This window comes from Marasmius oreades, chromosome 3 (genome assembly GCF_018924745.1).
Source record: "Marasmius oreades isolate 03SP1 chromosome 3, whole genome shotgun sequence".
In the NCBI taxonomy this organism is placed as follows: Eukaryota; Fungi; Basidiomycota; class Agaricomycetes; order Agaricales; family Marasmiaceae; genus Marasmius; species Marasmius oreades.
Window position 1 is genome coordinate 4,664,013 of NC_057325.1, and position 22,152 is coordinate 4,686,164.

Here is a 22,152-nt window from a genome sequence, read left to right on the forward strand (position 1 = left end):
GACCTAGCGATCGACCAGATCGGCGCGCAATCTAATAACGAGACTGTCGGCGAAGTCCAACTGGCTGGATGATCTTCAGTGTTGGTTCTGTAGCAAAGAAGGGCATACCGCGAGGGACTGTCGAGCGAAGTTGCTGGAAAATGGAATTTTGAAAAAATTCGAAGGAAAGATTGAGTTGAAGGACGGAAGTCGACTTTGGTGTAAATGTGAAGGAACCCGGTCCTAGCAGAGAGTGTTGCCCTTGCCGAAAATATATGAAAGTGGCTCGATAAATAGTGAACAGTTCAGTATCAGTTAGGCTGAAGAAAGGTAAACGATAAAAGTCGCCGCGTGCGCGGTTCGAAGAATTGAATGGGTCCGCTCGAGATCCGATAAGAGGCAGGAATGCTAAAGCCCTGAATACCAAAAAGAAGAGGAACCTAGAAATTGATACCCATAGGTTAATACGCCTAAGAATTTCGATCCAGATATATAATTCCTCAGATGAGAGAGGAGGAAGAAGAAAAAACGGAGACTTCAGTGAAGTCCCCAGATGCGCGGAAGAAATCGAGGAAAGATGTTCAGGAAAGACCATTTGATCGTGTAAAACGGGTCGAAAGTCAGCCAAGAGACTATGCTCGCCCAGGAAAGAAGAACTTAAAGAAAATAGTTCTTCTAAGGAAAGGGTAGTTTATACTCGTGCTGAAGAGATCAGAAAGGCTGTAAGGCCGAAGGAATCATCATTATCCGACACGGATTGGAAGTCGGTGAAAACAGAAAGCAGTCGATAGTATTGCAGAAAAGATTTTGCGGAAAGAAGTTGAAATTTCGGCAGAGCATGCTATTAAAGCCTCTCCGGAATTACAAAAAAGTTTTGATGATGGAAGATTAGGAACCGAAGGCTTCCTAGAAGAAATGCGAATGTGTTTCTTTGAAAGAAGCCGAACAGAAGAAAAGCTCGGACGAGACATTTTGTCAGGCTTCAAGCGAAGATACCGAATTTGTCGATATCGAAGACGTTGAAGTCGCACAGACTTTCGAAATTTTGGAGGACCCCCGAGGCCATCTTGAAGAAGGCTTCGTGGTACACAAAGACCGCGGTAGAACAATATATCAGCGACCTACCTCCGGAAGATAGAAAGAAGTGATAATCGTCGCAAGGGTTATGGATACCCTCCGATGCATTTTCCCTGAGATAAAATGGTTTCTAAGGAAGAGGTTGAAGCCATCACTGACGGTGGATCACAGATAGTTTGCGATTGATATGGTTGTGGCTGTTGGACTTGGTCTGACATGGGATCCAGAATCCAATATTTTGATGCAATCAGCTAATGGCCAACTTCAAAGAACTAAAGGGTTAGCTAGAAATGTGCCCTTCTGGTTCGGAGAAAATTACGGTCTATCTCCAACTTCACGTTGTTAGGAAGCGCCGTATCAAGTATTATTGGGTAGACCGTTTGATGCCTTGACCAATTCGAGTATTCAGAATTTCCCGGATGGAGATCAACATATTATTGCCACTTGTCCTAATACTGGCGTGAAATGTACAATCCCTACTTACCCGAGAGGTGGTGGAAAACGAATCTGTCCGAAAGTAAGGGAACCGGCACTGAAATCCGAAGATGCGGTTTCCGCGAAGTCCAGAAAAGAATACGAAAATGACGAAAAGTCGGAAACATTAAATTTTCAGTTAGCCTTGAGGAATTGCTAGATGATCAAGGAGAGGTTGCTGTTAGTTTTATATTTTCCGAGGATAAAAACATAAAAATAGAAGGATATAAATTGCCAGACTCTCACCACTTCGGAGAAGAAGAGTTGGCGGAAGCTTTCGTATTGGCTAATGCAGCTAATTTCGAAGATCAGATTGCATCTCAGAAAGTCCAGGATTTTCAGAGATCAAAGGAAGAAAAAGGATATGCCGTATTTAGTGTATGGCGAGATAACATAGACTTTGACTGTGGAAATCTAGATTCTCACAGTTCCGAAGACTTCAGCGAACTTGAAGTTAAAGAAAAAGGCGTTGATAAAACGGTCCCTAATTTAAATTTGGAAAAGGTCTCAGTCTATGGAAAGTATAAACCAGTGCATTTGAAGGTTAGACCTCAACTTGCATCAATGCCAGAAGAATTTCGGGTTCAAAGGAATATTACAGGCGATCCGCTTGCGGAATTACCTGAATTGTCGAAACATCCACCTGAATATTCACCAGGCGAAAGATATACAAAGGAAAGAAAAGATGGCATAGACAAGAATCATTCAGAAGATTTCTTGTGGCCAGAAGAAAGAAAATTGTTGCATCATTTTATGCTCACTCAAGAGAAGGGTTTTGCTTGGACAGCAGAAGAAGGAGGAAATTTCAGAACTGATTTCTTCCCTCCTGTAAAGTTTCCAGTATTGCCTCATACTCCTTGGGTAGAAAGGAATATTCCTATACCTCCTGGCATTTATGAAGAAGTGTGTAACATTTTGAAAGATAAGATAGCAGCTGGTGTTTACGAACCCACTACTTCCTCTTATCGGTCCAGATGGTTTATGGTTTTAAAGAAAGATGGAAAAAGCCTTCGCTTAGTTCATAGTCTGGAGGCTTTGAACCGAGTTACAATTCAACACTCAGGTATTCCGCCTGGAACTGCAGAAATTGCTTCTAGCTTTTCAGGAAGGGCATGTTTAGGCATGTTGGATATTTGGGTTGGATATGATGAAAGGTTAATAGATGAGAAGTCTAGGGACTATACTACATTCCAGACTCCTTTTGGTCCCTATCGATTGGTTAAATTGCCAATGGGTTGGACTAATTCTGTACCTATCTTTCATGAAGATGTTTCATATATCTTTAGAGATGAAATACCTCATGTAACAAGACCATATATCGATGATGTTCCTATCAGAGGACCAGCCACAAGATATGAAACTTCAGATGGTTCATTTGAAACCATCCAAGAAAATAAAGGAATAAGAAGATTTGTATGGGAACATTTTCAGAATGTAAATCGGATAGTTCAGCGCATGAAGTATGTTGGAGGGACCTTTTCAGGACCAAAAGCGTACTTATGTGTATCAGAGGGTTTAGTAGTAGAACACAGAGTGTCCTATGAAGGAGAAAAACCAGTAGAAAAGTTAGCGGAAGTGATCCTGTCTTGGGACCCAGCTAACTTTGAGAATAAAACGCATATCAAGTCTTTCTTGGGCACTGCTGGACAGATGCGGATGTTCATTAAAGACTATGCAAAGATCACTAGGCCGTTGACTAGATTGACAGCGGCGAATGTACCATTTGTCATTGGTGAAGAACAGATTGTTGCAGTTCGCAAAATACAAGAAGGTATTAAGAACGCTCCTGCTCTTAGACCAATTGACCATCTGAACCCAAGTGGAATCACACTAGCAGTGGATACTTCATGGCATGCTGTGGGATTTTATTTGTATCAAGTAGATGAAGAAAATCCTAAGAGGAAGTTCTTCAATTATTTCGGTTCAATTACTCTCAATGAGAGGGAAGCTAGGTTTTCCCAACCAAAGAGAGAACTGTATGGTTTGATGATGGCACTTAGAGCTACCAAATATCAGACCTTTGGTTGCAGGAATTTAACGGTTGAAACTGATGCTAGTTACATTAAGGGAATGTTGGACAATCCCAGCAGTGGCCCAAATGCTAGTATCAACCGTTGGATAGAAGAAATAAGACTTTGGAAATTTACCTTAGTACATATTAAAGGTCTGGTTCATGGACCAGATGGATTGTCAAGACCGCCTCCGGGTGGTGGATCTACTGAGAGACCAGAAGGCTGGGAAGACTTCTTAGTAGAGGATGATGGAAAACCTGTTAAATTTCGAATGGGAGAAGGACAGACTGAGTCTCCTTTGGACTTTGAAATTTTCAGAGATGCTATTGATCCTAGATCAGGATATTTGACTGAGGTTGTTAATACCTCTGGATTAGCAAAGGATGTAGAGGATTTTGAAGAAGAGCTTCAAGAAGTTCGTGATGAAGACAGACTATGGAAATATTATTTTGAGTCTGCGCTCTTCAAGAAAGGAAAAGTAGTGAATAGCTTTTCGCTTAACGAAGTGTTAGTTATTCCACCGGATATTGATGCGGATTGGTCAAGAGACCACCCATATGATGAACTTCACCGAAGTTCAGAAGGATTGAAACAGGATGAAGAAATACCAAAGATTATTCATTGGTTGAGAGACTCTAACTCAGATGTAACATCACAAATGAGTAGCTCAGAAAAGACAAATTTTATAAGAAGAGCTTTAAAGTTCTTTTTAGATGATGAAGGCAGATTATACCATAAGCCCTTAGATGATTCAAGTAACCATCGGTTGTTTGTACCAAAGGAAAAGAGAATGTGGATGTTGATAGCAGCTCATGATAACCTTGGACATAAAGGAATGTTTGCTACTAAAGCGCTTATCGAAAAACGCTTTTGGTGGCCACACTTCGAAGAAGATGTTGATTGGTTCATAAAATCATGTCAGCCTTGTCAGGATAGAAGATTGGACCTCTTAAGGATCCCTCCTGTCCTCACTCACACCCCTTCACTATTCCAGAAGATTCATATTGATGTCATTAAAATGACACCAGCTAGTAGAGGTTGCAAAAACATCGTCCACGGACGTTGCGCCTTATCAAATTGGTCAGAAGCAAGGGCCATTGCTAGCGAGAATACAAGACAACTTGCGGAATGGTTCTTTGATGATATCTTATGCAGATGGGGAACACCGGAGGAAATCGTTACCGATAACGCTCCTCAGATGATTGCCCTAACCAACTGGTTGCGTGATAAGTATGGTGTTCGTGGAATTCGAATTTCGCCTTACAACTCACAAGCCAATGGAAAGATTGAAAGAGCACACTTTGACCTGAGACAGGCTTTAGCGAAAGCAACAAGCGGAAATTTGAACCATTGGTATTACTTCTTGAAGCACATTTTGTGGGCAGATAGAATAACTACTAGAAAAACGTTAGGATGTTCACCATACTTCTTTGTATTGGGGGCGGAACCTATATTGCCGCTTGATATTGTAGAAGCTACCTGGCTTGTAAAAACGCCGGAAAGAGTGTGGACCAGAGAAGAACTCATTGGGTATCGTGCGCAAGCGCTCGCTAAGCACCGTACTCATGTTCAAGAAATGGTAGAAAGGATAACAGAAAATAAAAGGAAGAACTTGAGGAAATTCGAACGAGATTATATGCATACCATTAAGCCATATGATTTTAAACCGGGTACGCTTGTACAAGTTCGAAATACTCAAATAGAAAAGAACTTAGATAGAAAGATGTTCCCAAGGTACTTTGGACCATGCATAGTCATAAGAAGAACCAAGGGAGGATCATATATCTTGGCTGAGATGGATGGTACACTCATGAGGGGAAAATATGGCGCTTTCAGAGTGCTCCCACATGTTACACGCTATCAACCCATTGAATTACCAGAAAATATAGACAGACTTATTCATATGTCGAAAGACAAGTTGGATCAGCTGGTAGAAGAAGAAGATGAAGTCGATTATGGACCTGATAAGGATTATATCTTTGAAAGAGTCCCCAACTTACGAATAAACGAAGAACAATTAGACTTCGCTGAAGTCTGAGAAATCAAACGGTTTTAGTTGGATCGACAAAAGGATCGGATTTATGGGCGCATCAAGCGCTACTAACACGAGTACAAAAGTGTCCGACTAAATGTATGGAAGTTTTGTATTTTATAAGGAAAAGAAAGGAATATTGTGAAGAGATCTAGGCAGAAACATATCCTCCCTTGGAAGTGGAAGCTACAGACTCTTTAGCCTTGCCTTTGTTGGTGAGGTCCTCTACAATGGACTCAGTATCCATAGAATCGTCAATACCTAACTTCCCAAGACGATGATTGTTGATCTCTTCGAGCTGAGCAAGGCTAGACTTGTACTGGCTATGAGCATGCAAAATGGTGTGCTGAAGGGTGATGATCTCAGTCCTCAAGAAGTTGGCGACGGAAAGGAGCTGTTCAGGATCGTATTTGGACATGTTGGCGAAGGGCAACAACCCTGCAACGTGAAGGACTCGAGCATGACCCTCCTCGCGGACGCGAAGTTGTTCTTCGCTGAAGTTAGAAAGATGGAAAAGAAAACTTGACAAGATTAGTGGCGTACCAGGGGTTTCCTCGGTCGTGTCAACAATGGGAGTGAGCAAACGAGCCCTCTTGTGGTTAGAGACCGGTGGGACGGAAATTCCATTAGGCCCAGACTATAGCAGAAATTAATAAAAGAATGTCACGAAGTCGATACTTACTTTCTTGCTCTTGGTGATAGTCATTTGCTGAAGGGGCTTGTATTTGCCAGACACCTTCGCTTGCTTGGCCTTGGGTGGTGCATGGATAGAGGCGCTGACGCCTTTGGACTTGGACTTGTCAATAAGAAAGGGAATATAATGAAAGATTAAAGAACGTACTTTGGCACGGACAGGAGCATCGACAATGATCTCCATGTTGTCGTCGGACTCGACGAAAGCATTGGACTTCTAAGAGAAAGGAATAACATAGTCTGCAGTGAAGTCCATAAAAGACTTACCACGGGACATTTGGTGGGCTTCGCCTTGTTGTGGAGTTTCTCCTCAGCCTTCTGGCGGAGTTTCTCTTCGTGCTGGTCGTGAGAAACAATGGCTTCGGCGATAAAAGCTTCATGAGCAGCATAAGATGGAATAGTCGGAACTCCAGGCACAGCCTGAAGTTTCTCGAGTAAGGCAAAGCACTTCTGAACGAACTCTAATGCTTCGGGATCCTTGCCAATGTGATGGTGCGACATGGAAGTAGACTGCAGCGAAGTTAGCGATTATCGCGGGAAATGGAAAGGTCGAGAACATACCAAGCAGCTGGCGATAGAGTGAGCTCCGGCTTCGGCCAGGAAGTGACTCTTGCTATTGAGAAGGTCCTCCATTTGTTTGAGGAACCCTGGCTGGTCGTGAAGGAACTCCGCGCGTCCACTCCAGTTTGGAATCTTGTTTGACATGTTAAACGATGGAAAGAAGGAAAGATTGTTTGATAAGAATGTCCAGAATTTGAGGAACCTTTTATACGTTCTTGGAGTCAACAGGGGTTGACATTTCTTTTGTTAGGGGGAGAGGACTCCGATTTTTCCGTGAAATTTTAAATTTTGAATGCGGATAAATTCGTGAAGTTGCCTCAACAACCTAAGAATGGAATGGAACTACGCTGACATTAGGGAAGTTGCCTCAGCGACCTAAGAATGTAATGGAAATACTGTGTAGGGAACAGGAATGGAATGTTGGTTGCTTTACGCATTTTCAAATTTCAGACACTTGCTACACTTTAACAAAGGAATTGGGATATGATAGATAGGGTCTACAGTTCTAGAGCGAGCTGGTAATTGGAAATATTACATTGAAATCCGTCTATCATCCCCTACGGAAAGATCAGAGTAAATTTTCGGAGACTTCAGAGAAGTCTTGGAAAACTCACCTCTTCGGGAGTATAATTTATACTTCCTGGAAAAGAGTACCTAGCAGTGTTAGGCTCGAAGGAATAGAACCCATAGTACCCATGTTCAGGTAAATAGAGAGCGGAATCGGGGACTAAAGGAAGAAAGAAGTTAACTTCATACGCCCAAGCTTCAATGGCTCCGGGATAGAAGCAACTTTGAGCTTAAGGAATCCAACTCTAGCCATCGCGTTGCCAAGTCGATTAAACACCTTGCGTGAAGTCGGATGGAATCGATGATTATTGAGTGGACCGTGATAGATACGGCCTTGAGCAGGATCGAATAAAAGGATAAATTGGAGGTATGGTCCGTTGTGGCGGATAGCTACTAAGAACTGAAGTTGTATAGCCAACTCAGCTTCTCGCTCAGTAGAAAGAGGAATCCGTAGCACAATGCGATTGTCATCCTGGAAATAAGGACCCCCAATTGGAGGAATAAAATTGGCAGGATATGCGTCTTCAGCGAAGTTAGTGAAATCTTGGATATAAGATAAGAAAACTCACAATGAGCTAGCATGGCGTATAATTGTTCAATAGCCAACCTCATGATAGAAGGAAAGATAGTGTAAAGAAAGGATTTGATCATGGTAACCTCGCCTGGAGACTTCGGCGAAGTTATAATACTCTTTCGAGTAAGGGAAAGGGTGTCGGCAAGAGAACAGATAGTCACAGAGAGTCGGTCTTGAGTCTTGAGAAGCCGGGTCAACTCGACCATGCGCTCGTGGAAGTCTAGAAAGAAACAAAACTTAGAAGGAATAAGGAAAGAAAGATTAAAGACTTACGACCAGGAGTGGGTGCACCCCAAGCTCGAACCTGATCCATCTGAGAAAAGGCCTCGTCTTGAGGGAGGATCCAGTCGCAAAGGTACCGATAAGTTTTGCATCGGGCACATTTGTCGGACCGGCCTACATAATTGCACTCCACGCGGGCAATAATGCAAGTCAAGCATGAAATCCACATCTCCTAGGAAAAGAATAAGTTAACAAAGGAATAAAGGAACACAAAAGGAAGCTTACCGCTTTCATAGATCGCCCAGACTCCAAAATATCACGGAGGGAGAAGGCTTCCCCGCGAGGAACATCGAAGCGATAAGGAACTTCTAAAAAAAATAAAAATAAAAAAAAAAAAATTAAATTAGAAATTCAGAAACGAGATAGGATAAATAAAACTTACCAACGGAGGACTGCGCTAACAGATGCTTGACATCATGCGACTCCTAAGAAAGTTGGTTAAGTAGGAAAGAATAAAAAAAAAAAGGAATAGGCAAGGACTTACCATGTCCATACGCCGACGTTGGATGTTCTTTTTGGCAGGCGGAGGGCTTATTGAAACCGCCCGGCCTTTTCCCTTCTCGCTGACAGTATTCTTGGATGAAGCGGGAGGAGCCTTGGACGAGCCAGCCTAAGAAAGAAATTTAGACTGAAGAAAGGATTTAAACAGACTAAAGGATGACTTACCGTGGTACTGCGCGTGGTCGGACGACCTTCGACGGTCAGAGGAACTGAAGGAGATGGCCTTTCATCGTCTTCGCGGATGGTCTGTAAAATAGAATAAGGAAAGGAACGAATAGATAGAGGAAGGACTTACAGTGGATCGACGAGAAGGAGCAGGTTTTGGAAGAGGTTTTGGGTGAGGCCAGTTCAGAATGATCACCTCTACCCTGCCTCTGCCTCTGCCCTGCCCGGATCCTCGAGCCCGTCCTCGCGTTGGCCTAGTCATGGGCTACCGAAAAGGTTAGCATCAAGATTAGGAGAACATATGGAAAAGGATACGTGCGACAGGGGGAGACGACCTTAGCTCATCCACTTCGGATTCGCCGGAATCGTCCTCTTCTTCATCATCTTCAGCGGCATTGTCAACACCGTCTTCGGAAGCCGTTTCTGGCTCAGTTGTCGATGTCTGAAACAAAGGGAAGATTGAAATAAGATATAAGGAAAGATAAAAGAAAGAAAGAAGGAAACTTACCCTCTTCGCGGAAGAAGAAAGTCGAGGCTTCTTGATTGGCGGAACCGCTTCGATTTCGACTTCGGAACTTTCAGAAGGTGGAGGCCGAGCTTTCTTTGCGGAAAGTGAACGCCGTTGGGCGAGATCCAAGGAACGTCGATATTCGGGAGTCCAAGCTGGAGGACTGAATACCGCAAGAGGGGCTACTTCACTTAAGTAGTTTTGGTTGGGAGAAAGACGAAGATTGCAGGCCGGCTGAGAAGTTGGTTAGAAAGGAAAAGGAAAAGAATGGATTATATATGCACCAAATTGTAACTATCCCAGAGAGCAAGCTCATCTGCGGATAGAATCCAAGCATCAGGTTGGATCTCCGGAGGTGCAAGGCGGGAAACCGCAGCGCAAAGACTGCCGACAGCGGTAGGGAATAGTCGATGTGTATGTTTTGCGCGGAACTCATCCGCAATGCGATTCTATAGAAGAAACATCAGATAGATTAAAAGGATGGAAGAAGATTGACTTACGAGGCCGCGTTCTTCAAACTGGAAGGCTGCCTTGATAAGAGCCTTGCGCTCGTCTTCGTTCTTGACAGGACGCGTTACTGCATCTTGAAAGCAGCGGTGGACGCGGTAGAGATCGTTGTTGAACACTTCGATACCGTGATTATTGAACTCCGTAAGCCCGGGAAGCAGAGACATGGCTAAGAAAGAGACGACGCGTTAGAAGGGAAGGAAAAAGTAAGGAAGGAAGTTAAACAAAACTTGCGAAAAGGGGGACATACATAAAAAGGGGGTTCGGCATACGCTGGATGACTTAGAAAAAGTGCGAGTTCCCTCTCGCGGAACCAAGTGGAGTGGGAATTTCCCAAAAAGGAAGACTTCTTGCTGTTTAATACATCGGACCCTTGATGGCTTAGATGTCAAATCAATAGCAGGAACAGACCATCTTGATAAGATGTGATAGATAAGAAAAAGGATAGATTAAAGGGTCCAGTACCCGCAAAATATGCGTGAACTTCATAGAATTGCATACCAACCAGAAGGAACATTGCGGATTAAGGCAGAAAGATTGCGGATTGACTTCAATGCAGCTAAGACGGACTGGGGACAGTCCTTTCTTTTGTTAGGGGGAGATATCGCGATATAAATCGGAAAAGACCTTAAAGATGCATATTTATACAATTTTAACACTTATGAGTTATAAATTATGGGCTTAATAGGACTAGAGTGAGCCCGCACTTCTAGTTAAAGCATGAGCCTCTACAAGAGACTTTATCCGTACGAAATGTACAAAATTAGGAAAGATGAGAGACTTCACTGAAGTTCAGAAAACTGTACGAACTTCAGGAAGCAGCCGTTTAAAAACCTTCGTTCTTGTATTGGAAGGCCTCCTCTTACTCCTGGAATGCTCATAGCAAACATAGGGATTTTATTATACAATTTATTGAAACTTCAATGAAGTCTGGTTGGACTGCTCGGATATTGGAATTCTCGGATATAGAAATCCAAACAAGGATAAAGGAAGGAACATCCGATTCTCACGAACGGAAAATGGAAAGAATAGGAATTTCTCGGAAAACCAAGGAAACACGGACTTCAGCGAAGTGCACGTGTTATTTGATTGCAAGAGGGAAACCTTGGGGACAGGGCCTAGGATCGAGGCTAGATCTTCTCCAAAGAGGAATAGAACAGGAACAGGAAGAATGGATACGCCTGAAACAGGGACTCGTTCCCTAGGAAAAACAGGAGAATGTGGATATGTCGGGTACTTCGGCGAAGTCAAGTCCCTACATCGCAACCAGGAAACAAGGAATAGATATTCAGTTTAATATTCGATTGGGCACTTCAGCACATAAAACTCTTGGATTATACCTGATTAAGCGAGTTTCTGTTTGACTGAAAGGGATTTCATTATTATTTACTAGTTTCACACACATTTTGGACTTTTACTATTATTTATTAGAGAAACCGTATATAAGGAGGGCAGGAAAGAGGGATTTTCCCCAGCAACCTACGAGAGGAGACGCAGTTCACCTACTAGGATTCGCTCGAGATTTGACCTTTGCCCCAGTCTTCACTGAAGTTGGTGTTCTGTGTTTGGAAGGATAGATTAGATTATTGCAATTGAATTTGGTATTGGCATATTGTCTTGGAATTGAACTCTGGATATTGAAGTCAATTTGGACTTATATTGAATTTGGATTGCTATTGTCTAGTTTGGATATTGAACTTGAAACCGAACTTCGGCGAAGACTTGTAAAAGCTTTGTTGAAAAGTCAGATATCGAATTTTGGGATTTGTGAATCATATTGTCACTCTTGTAGTGAAAGAACCTTGATTGAAACAACTATAAAACCGAAGACCCCTCATATTCTATCTTTCTTGGTGCCTCTTAGTGAAAACTAAAGCCTTAAGAATTCCGACCTCCACCCTTTACACTTGTGTATACTCTTCTTGGTGTGGTTTTGGTTTGCGCACTTCGTGCTTGAGGTGTGTTTACTAGCCATATTTAGTGGTGTTACACAGCGTTATTAGCGTCTTGAAGGGTTTCCATGCAGAGAAAGAAGGCCTTGTGTTTGGGTCTTCAGAAGGTATCTTAGAAGTCACGCAAGAAGATGTTCACCGGACTAGGGTATGTTTTCTCTTGTTTTCTATGCTAAAATTTGAATATTAACACATCCACAGTTCAAGGTCCATTCCAATTCTACCGAGGTCATCGCATCCACGAACACCGATACACCTTGGGTGGGAGTAACTGTCAGCGTACAGCACGGGCTCCATGCCTTCAGGCGGTGTATCGTGAAGGATGTTGTATGGCAGGAGCGAAGGGAGGGAAGATGCTTGATGTTAAGTGTACATGTCCTCGAGCTACAATGCCACGCGCTCCTCAACCACAACAATGTAGTTGAGTTGAGTTCGCAAATGAAGCTGTTGGACTGGCGACCTCTGAATGAGGTTCAAGAACGGATTTACAGTGTGGGGCCCAAGATGTCAGTGGTGAGAGAGCCTTGGTTAGGGACGAGAGTGCGGGTCATAGATTCTCACTTCAAGGGCTTGACCGGTACAGTTTGCGCGGTTCTGTTGGACAGGTCTCCTGATCCCAAGTCTGGACTGCACCTGAAAGTTGAACTGGACCTCATCCAGGCGCATCGAAGTCAGGCCATTGAAGTCATCGACTACCTCCACATAGTCGAGTTCAGTTCGAAGAAACACCTCAACGTCTGGCACCCACTTGGTCGTAGCCACGAGTTCTGGCTTCCTCGTGGTTTGATGCCATCGCAGCCATCGATGTCCGGGATATCCCAACAAACCCTGAAATGCCGTCCCTCGAGGAGCTGATCAGAATGTACCGGGAGGGAGACGAGAGATGGAGAGGTCTGCTGGCAGATGCTCCTCCTGGTACTCCTCCTAGTACTCCCCTTCCAACACCCAATGAATTGACGGAGATGCTGGAGACGGGAGAAGACGCTTGGAACCAGACAGCGTGCTCTCCCGTACAGAATCGTACAGAATCAGGTGGGAGATAGCCCGCCATGGGATCCAAGTTGGGATGCCTCCGCTGTAGATCCTGTTGACGCCTCTGCTGCTAAGGCAGAAACGGCAGCAGCAGCACCTCCCCGGCACTGGATTGTCCATCAGAAGCTGGCCAGTCTCGACGTTGAAGCAGCAGTTGACGGTGCAAACCACTATGTCAACGTTGTTCGAAACCCCAATGGCGAAATCGTACCGCGCATCAAAGCCACTGCCGGTAGTCAAGACATCAGCAATCTCTCCAGGATTGAGAGATCTTTGGATGTGATCAAGCCCAGCACCGAGAAGAACTTGATGGTGGTGGTTGGTGGCGCGCCTGAACACATCGGGAAACTCGTATGCTGCCTTTCCAACTTCTATCTTGGTGCGAAGAACGAGGATAGCCACTGGATCATCATTGGGGTTATCATGAAAGATATAGGCACTGGAAACGAAATTTTGACTGAAGAACGGCTCGAATTGGATCCCAAACATGATTTGGTGAGGGTCAAGGAGTCTGAAAGGGACAGGGCGATGGCCAACAAGCTGCTGAAGCCTGTCCGGGACGAAATCCTTAAAAAGAACAGCCGTAAAACTAAAATATGTCCTATACCCTAATTTTTTTTCTTGTATATTGGACGGCCTATCTAATCTTATTTTGTAGCCATATATCTAGATGTATTTGATCCGTTATACTTAATATTGTACTTAATATTGTAGCATATATGTTTTTGATCCGTAATGTTGTATAGAGCCTGACCGATGCGTATAATAAACATACGCAAATAGATGCCCCGTTAAATTCGCGTCGCCCTTTCCCTCTACCTTCCCTTCCACTCTCCCATCTCTTCACCTCTTTCTCCATATTCCTTTCATCTGCCTTACATTATTCTCGTACTGATTTCTTTCATTTCTAGATGCCTCCAATACATACCAACCACAACAGCAACAGCAACAACACCAGCCTTCAACACGATCGAAGACCCAATCAAACTGATCGGTGATCCAATCAAGCATCATCGGAGGAACAGCGTCTGATAAAGCGGGCGAAACACAAACGAAAGGTGTTCAATGGATGGGCGAAGAAGGTTAAAAAAGAGTATGTCCCCAATCCTCATATCACTGCCTGAGCTGATACATAGCCTAGTGTTGCGAGCGCGTTGAGTCCATACAAGGATTGCGGCACATGGTGGCCCCGTGGAATCAACATATTTACTCAATCCGTTGACAGCACTCTGTGCTATGGCATTAAGGAAGAGCTTGTCACTGAAGGCGTCCTACAGCGTCAAGAACCAGTCGATGATTCCAACGACGATGGAGAAGACAAAGATAACGAAGATAATGAAGATGATGATGAGGAGATAGGCGTTGACGAAGATGTTGACGACTTGTTCTCTGTTGGAGATAATATGTGCGCATATATATGCGTTCTTTTTTTACTTATTGCTAACATACATCCACAGGACTGCAGCTGAAAAAAAGAAGCTCACCTCAACTTACAAGCAATGGAAGGGACGTTACCCCAAGCTACACAACCAACTCAAGTCCTGCCTCGAGTACGGCGCCATTGACGTGTTCAAGAAGCTCACAAAAACGGTACAGCAATTTTACATCTTTTGCTTGGTCCTAACTATACTTCTTTAAATCAACGATTCTTTCTATGCTGCAAGGCACCACGACAGTCACCAACTAAAATACAACATTGTTCACCTCATCACCGACAACCCGCAGCAAACGGATATCGACGATAGTGCCGTCAAACCCGCTCTCAAGCCTAGCATCAAATCAACCCACGGCCACAACCACCCCATGACCGTGGCCTTGCTTTGCCCCTCTCAACACATGGTGGATTTGATCAACCATTCAGAGACGGACAATACTCGTAAACAGTATGTGTTTCTTTCTCCTGTGTTCACTTGACTTATCATTTGTCTTTCAGATTGATATCGAAGCTCCAAAGACAGGAAATAAAACTTCATTGTACTCAATTGCCCACATTTCTTTTCGATTACTCGAAGTACAGGTTACCCCCTCCAGCTGCCGAAGATGGCGTCATTGCTACCCCCAGTCAAGATGACTCCATTTTCCGAGAGTTTCTAATTCCAAGAGTAAGCTGTCGTCGGTTGCCTGTTAATCATAAGCTAAAATCTATTGTAGGCTTTCAGAGTTCTATGGGTGGCGCCAACTGCTGCCATCGAGTGCCCTGGCAAAGCTATTCGTCCTGGCAACGCCAAGCTCCACAACCTCACCACAGTCACCGAGCATACACTCGCTTACACCATAGCCCAGGTACTCTTCCTCTCAACTTCCTCTATCCTCCTGATGAGAACCCTTCAGACCTGGTTCGCCCTTTCTTGCGGTGAGGAGTGGCATCCCATCGTGACCAGCTTTGACCTCAAGCGGTTCTACCTGATATGTGGCTTGCTTGTTGCAATGCCTCAAGACAAGAAAGCGGCACTATTCGATTACTTGAACTTGTAAGTTTCATTTTCTTTGAGCTGTACTGCTTCTCACCCTAGTAAACAGGAAAATTTTCAATGTAGCTCATGATGAGGACATGAGTCTTGAAGTCGACCCCGAGAGCGAGATTGGGAACATGATCGTGGGTTGGCGATCAAGTGGCGATGGCGAAGGAGGGAGTAGTGATGGTGGATACAACGATGATGTGTCACAAATTGAACGCAAACCTACACAAAATACAATAACGCAGTCTTCCTTGCTTCGTGTTACATGTCAGGGCCCAATAAATTCTAATAGAATGTTCCTAGCCTAACTCCACAGCTTCTAGAACATTTGTCCATTAAAGGCCATGTCACAGGACAATTCGGAGTCCCACCTTTTTTTTATGTCGTCATTTACAGTACCTACACTATATTGGGAGTGGGCAATTCCCGTGACGGTCAATTATATTTGGTTCTATTTGGCTCAACTTAGAAAAGTGTCCGCTTTTTGGACGGGTTCGTGGCTCGTCCTAGAAATCAGCTAAATTCATGATAAATCATTAAATATTCGTTACTTGAAAACGTTAAGATGAATTTTTTTAAAAGGTAAAATTGACTGAGATATGCACACCATTACAACCATATCTTGATCAGTTTCGATTTCTGTCAATATTCATCTTAACAATCTTCACGAAACCAATTAAAATCATGACTGGCATACTCAGTTTGGGGGTATCGCGTTCATGAGACCCCATTAAATGATAGTTTTTTTGAGTGGCAGCAGGCAATGTCACAGTGTGACACAGCACATCGCGACGCGTCCTTTGTGCAAAGTACTACTATTTACCCCCTCACAAGTCCCTTCAGCTATATATAAACATTCATATAGTCTTCATATGTGAGAAAATTGTATTCAAGGCCGGTTCAGCAGTACAAGGCATTGCACTAGTGCTGGAACGAGCTTGGAATGAGCGACAGACATGTTTTGAGTGGCTGTGTGTATTAGAAAGTCAGACGCGAGGCTAGTGGGAATTGCCCACTCCCAACTATATCATCAGGAATCTCCAAAATCCCCAATACTCCCGAAATCCCCAATATTCCCGCCAAAGTCCCCGAGAACTCCGGACTTTTTTCGAAATTGCTCCACTACTAAATAGTCATTATACTCTGTACATAGCCTCTAGCAGTAAGCACATAGCCCTCTATACAGTTGTAGCAGTGCTATTCACAGCCATAGTTATATAGAATATTCCATAGAATATTATTATTTCCTGTATAAAAGGCCATTCGAGTTGTCCCCACTCGTTAGCCTTATTATTTTGTATCTTTTGTACCTTGTTGTACTTTTTCCTCTCTCTCTCTGCAATTGTAGTCTTTCTACTTGCTATCTTCAGCTCCTCTGTGTGCCTTAAGTGCTCTTGCTCCTGCTATTAGTATCCCAAGCTTCACTAGCTTCCTTCAAAGTCCTTGAATATTACCTATATTCTTGTACTTTCAGTCCCCTGCCAGTCTCTATATTTTAAAGTCCTTTTTATTAGTACTACTAAGTACTAATAAGCCTTGGCTGTCTGTAAGTTCTTTTAGCATCCATTTTGCTTTTCAATCTCCCCTTTGTGTTGTGTCAGTTCGTTCTGCTCGCCACATAAGACTTAAAACCTCACTTGTTGAGTGCAGTGGTTCTAGGGTAAACCGTTCGTTTCATGATGCCTCTGCGTCCACGTAGAATTTCTCCCCCTTTTTTTACTCCTTCTTGTGCTTTGCCTGCTCTGTAGAATGTACTGCTAATGCTAATGATATGTGTATCCCTTCTGCTTCTTTGTGTGGTTTTTTGAGTGCTATGATTGCCAAAAAAAAATGACAATTCACAATCGGTTACAGATTCTACAATGGATTAATATTTACAAAACCGGCTACCATACGCTACAATTCGCTGTAAGCCCTGCCTCTCGTCCTCATTCCTGCAACTCGTTACTTCATTGACAATCCATTGCCAGCCCAACAATTCAATAAAACCCACAAAACTCACTATAAACCAACGAAACCCGCTGTGAACTTCACCTCTCATTATGATATCGGATACTCGCTACAACTCCCAAGACTCTTCGCTCATCTCCATGATTGGCCACAAGGTTCTGGATGCGCTACAACTCCCACCACGCCTCACTATGCCTCAAAACCCCCTACAAACCTACAAAACTGCTCACAACTCTCTCAATGCGCTACAACTCCCGCAATGCCCCACTACGCCCCCTAACTCGCTGTAACTGGACACAACTCATTGCAAACACCCTCAGGTGTGGCAACGAATTGTTCCGTGGGCAACAGTCTTGTGAATATGTTGCGACAGTGTCGCAAGACTCTCACAAACCCTCGAGTAGTTTAAATGGCCCTGCCACCTGGTACCTCGGATCGTGGTCCAGACAACGGATCCCGAGGTATACAGCAGTGTGGCAGCGTGGCCTGATTTTTGCTGATGACGGTGATCCCATCATTACGCGAAATGAATTATGGTAAGCGATTATTAATTAAGTCTGGTCCCCACTGATCAAGTTGGTAAGCTGACAAGCGGCAATAAACAAACCGCTGTCAGCCAGCTGCCTTAGTCTTTTTTATGATTATCTTGAAAGCCCTCTGACATCGCCGGAAAATTGAATGTGTTCATCAACATCAAGTAAACAATGTTTCATTATCACAACTACAATTATGAACCGTACAGGTTGACTGCTTTGGAGAACACATCAGCAAAACAGGAAATGCATGATGTGTATGGTACATACGTGTCCATGCACTCTCATACTTGTATGGGAAACCAGGACACTGCATGGAGGTTTTGGGGGTTCCTTATTCTACCATGCCTACATACTATCATAAGCTCATGTTGTATCTGTATGCCCATGCAGTCCATACCACCTCTTAGGGCTGCTCACCGTGCTGTCGATGGTAAACAGCCGTCGGTTGCAAGTTAGCAACGGTCCCGGGCCGTCATAAATTGCCCACCGAACGGGTACTCGGAGCATGGTCTCAGAACAGCACGGTATGATAAACAGCAAATAACGGCTGTCAACGGTTATACGGTCGGCAAAGCCCTTATGTACTAATTTTTTCCCTTTCAACTTGATTTAATACTACTAAACAACTCCATTTTAGTAGCCAGCTCTAAATTTGGACTGTAGCTTACTTTGAATTAGCCCAAAAGTAGGTAATCTTGTCAATTTCTGTTATATTATGTTGATATCATGATCCAAAAATTCTCATTTGGGCATAAGTAGAAATAAAAGGAGGTTAAAATGACGCAAATAGATGATGAGTACCATATGGAGACTGTTCCTACCTGCCAGGGTCACTGCATTAGGGGGTTTCCACGCCTTAGTGTCTGATTAGTGCCGATATAGCCATGGACTCCGTTAACGGCTGTTTATTACCATTTTCAGAGGTCTGGCAACGGTACACGGCCGTCCCGTCCACGGCACTACTGAATTTCATAAATTTCCTTGACGGGACGGTCCCAGCGAGCAGCCCTACCACCTCTATTCATGTAAAAATACCCATACAATTATATACAGTACCCACATCGTAGCCTGTCCTTTGAAATGTACCAGTTAAAACCATGAATGCGAGGTGTGTATAGTAGGTGGGCTAAGAGATTGTTAGATAAGTTGACTGGCAGTATTGAGAAAGTACGTACGGGTTATGTTTCTGAAGACAAGACAAGGACAGCAGAGTGGCCATCGGAGTCCTTGCTATCATTCTCGATGTTTGGCTCCTCGGGTAGGTACTCCTTGATGGTGGTCGAGAATACAGTCCATTTACCCCAACCCGCATCCTTCATGACCCGATAGTAACCCCGTACAGGTTTGGCCCAGTTTTCATCGCTGAATGAATCCTTGCCATTCTTCGGTAGCTTCGTGCTTCTCCCTTCCTTCTTTCATTTCTCTTGTTTGTCTTTGCGAGCCTTGACCATCGCATTGTATCCAGGCGAGTAGATTTTCAAGGCTCGTTCATACTAATATTTGAATAAGTTAGTACAAGAAACATGCAAATTGACTTGTCACACACTGCAGCAGCATGCAGTGCTAGAGTGCCAGCTGGAAATCTGAAATTATCCGAGTTTTGTCGTTTGATAGATGCTGTTATTTTCATATGATATGCAAAGGTCTCGAGAATCCCAGGTCCCCGCAATGTCCCTTTGCTATTTTTTCGCTAAAAATGACATATTTTAGGTTGATAAAGAAGCTGGAGACTGGTCATAGCACATCCTGTTTCCTTGGGCTCCAAATAAACAAATCAGTCATTCTTTAATTGCTCTGCAATCCACTCTGCCCGTTCGACTGTTGCGCCTTCGACTCTTGAGAGTTTTTTTTCAACAATAGAAAGTGCCTCTTTCCCAACGTTGCTGCGATAGTTTCGGAGCTCAACTTGTACCTTGATGGGCAGGATTCAATAAAATTTATAAAAAAAGAAGAGAAAGCATACAAATTTAAGTATATTAATGTCTTTCCCATGTATCTTGAGTTCTGGAAAGACCTGTTTCCATGTAGATGTGACAAAGGAAGCCAGTTCAGGCCGGTTCCCAATACCGAATTGGAGTTCTTGAGTTTTGGCGAAGTGGAGAATATGCGCCATGAACCGTTGCTCCCATTTCTTTTGGTAAACTTGAGTGTAGTCGGATGGAAAGGGGAGGTCTTTGATGGTGATTGTCTTGCAGGAAGATCCCCGCAATGTCATCTCTGACTCATTCTCATCGATTCCATTGATGTCGGCTGACACGAGGCGTTCGAGGACCAGGTTCTCAGGTAGGCTCTATATAAGATGGATTGTATCAACCACCAGCAAAATAAAGGGTTGACTTACCTGCTTTGCTTTCATCACCGTGGGATCTGTTTTCAACAATTTCTTGTCCTTCCTGGCATCCGTGACCATGTCAATACTCTGATCCTCATTGAAAATGCCTCCAACAAGTTCAGATCCTGACAAGTTTGAATTCAAGTCCGATTTTTCTTGGTCTGAATTCTCTGGCGACAATGCCTGAATTTGGAACCGTGACGTAGATGAGTTGGGAGGGGTTTGGGCCACAAATTTGATGAAGTTGGAGTGAACGCCCTCAAGATGTTTAGCATCTGGCCTTGATCATTTCAGGTCAGATTTACTGGAGCAAGTGAGTCATAAGTTTTTATTCTTGCCAATGAGCACTCACTCATTAACAGTTGACAGTCCTCACTTTTGTGAACTTCTGCTTGAAGAGGCAACCACGTTCTGAATGGGAGTAACCTTAGCACTTCGGCTTTCAAGGATGGTGTCGCGAACTGCAGAGCGTTCATGGGCCTTTTCAATCTGGTTGAAATTATTGAGATCTTTTGATGGCCACGTAAAATTTAGATCCCGTATGATACCTTTCATTTCTCTGATGCCTCTTTCTGTTTTTGCAGTTTCTCCTCCTCAGCCTCACATTTTTGCTTGCCTGCCATCCATTGCTGAAATACTTCAAACTCAGCTGCAGTGACGAGATGGGTTGATGGCTGTTCGCAGGCTTTGTACTCGGACCCATCGTCAGGTGAATCCGAGTCTCTGGGAACATCAACTTCTTTCACCTGAACTGGGATATCATCAAGTAATTCACTATTGTCTTCCTTCGGCACCCTCAGACCTTTCTTGAAGTTCAAGGAGTTGCAGATCTATTGGAATATCTAGCTCTGCCACAGAGTGATTCAAGTGAGTGAAAGTGTTTGTATGTGTAAACGAACAAGCTAATCCTACGTGGAAGATTGGCTGCATGTGCCTGCGGCAGATGACTGGTTTGGGATTTTACTGAGGCTCTTTTCTTCTTGACAGCTGGATTGACTACAGTATCAAAGTGAGTCAGATTTGCCTGAAATGTGAATTCTCTACTCACTGTTTCATTCGTCAGACAAAATGATATGATCATCTTTGTTTACTGGAGCAGGTTGCCCCTTAGTTGTTCGCCTACTGGTAGCTGGCTTCAACCTCTCCCTTTCTGCAAGTGAAGAAGGGGGTGAGCACACCCATGCCAAGTCAAGATCAGGACACAGAGAATAGCGGCCAGCAAGCATGGAGACTTGCTGGTCCTTGAAGTGAGCTAGACGATGACTAGCTTCTGCTATTCGGTGCCTCCTCTCCTCGGCTTCTTGCTCTTTTTTTAATTTTTTTCTCCTTGCTTCCTCTCCGCCTCACCTTTTCGCTTCCTTTCTGTGATCTCTTTTTGCTCCTCTCGAGTATATTTCCACAGAGACTCGTCAATATGAAAGTTCTTCTGCCAGGTATTGACTCTTGAGGTCAGAGTGGCCAACATTCTTGAAAAATTGGCTGAGCATGGAAGAAAAAAAAAAGTGGTGTGATGTCTGTCCCCACACCTTTTTGTAAGTCCGATTCTCCTCACCAGTACATCCAGTATCTAAATGCCAGGTTCTCGCATTCAGTGTCCCTATATGGGGTGCATTTGGACATTTGGCCGCCAAGGAGATCTTACCCAACATGTTAGGACAGGAGTACATGAAAATGGAACTCTACGAATAACATCTCAGCATTGATCAGCAGCCCTTGAGTTGTCTCCTACCCCCTCCAACTCGGACGCTGGCTCAACAAATCTCCTTTCTCCTCACCCACATGAATTCTTCGAAAATTTCTCTCCATTTATATCACCAGAAGAGATCATCACACCATCGGGCGAGACATTCCACTTCCATCCTGTATTACAAGGTGTGTAATCCTTCTACCATTGAATTTCTTGTTGGCTCATGTCTCTCCAGGCAACAAATGTGATAAAAGTGGCAATCCATTACCAGA

At 43.8% G+C, this 22,152-nt stretch overlaps 2 protein-coding genes across 2 annotated transcripts; both read right to left on the bottom strand.

The window, feature by feature from the left end:
* Positions 1 to 7,555: 7,555 nt before the first annotated feature.
* On the bottom strand, positions 7,556 to 10,099 carry E1B28_006822 (uncharacterized protein; the record flags this gene model as incomplete). The annotated part of the gene is made up of 12 exons (XM_043151523.1): positions 7,556 to 7,917; positions 7,965 to 8,189; positions 8,243 to 8,423; positions 8,477 to 8,559; positions 8,634 to 8,676; positions 8,736 to 8,861; positions 8,918 to 8,998; positions 9,048 to 9,182; positions 9,240 to 9,359; positions 9,426 to 9,659; positions 9,710 to 9,874; positions 9,926 to 10,099. The coding sequence occupies 12 exons, from the start codon at positions 10,097 to 10,099 to the stop codon at positions 7,556 to 7,558; spliced, it is 1,929 nt and encodes a 642-aa protein (XP_043012619.1).
* A 9,536-nt stretch (positions 10,100 to 19,635) lies between these two features.
* On the bottom strand, positions 19,636 to 20,669 carry E1B28_006823 (uncharacterized protein; the record flags this gene model as incomplete). The annotated part of the gene is made up of 4 exons (XM_043151524.1): positions 19,636 to 19,773; positions 19,825 to 20,151; positions 20,203 to 20,468; positions 20,546 to 20,669. 4 exons carry the CDS (start codon positions 20,667 to 20,669, stop codon positions 19,636 to 19,638), a joined length of 855 nt encoding a protein of 284 aa, XP_043012620.1.
* Between the last annotated feature and the right edge of the window lie 1,483 nt (positions 20,670 to 22,152).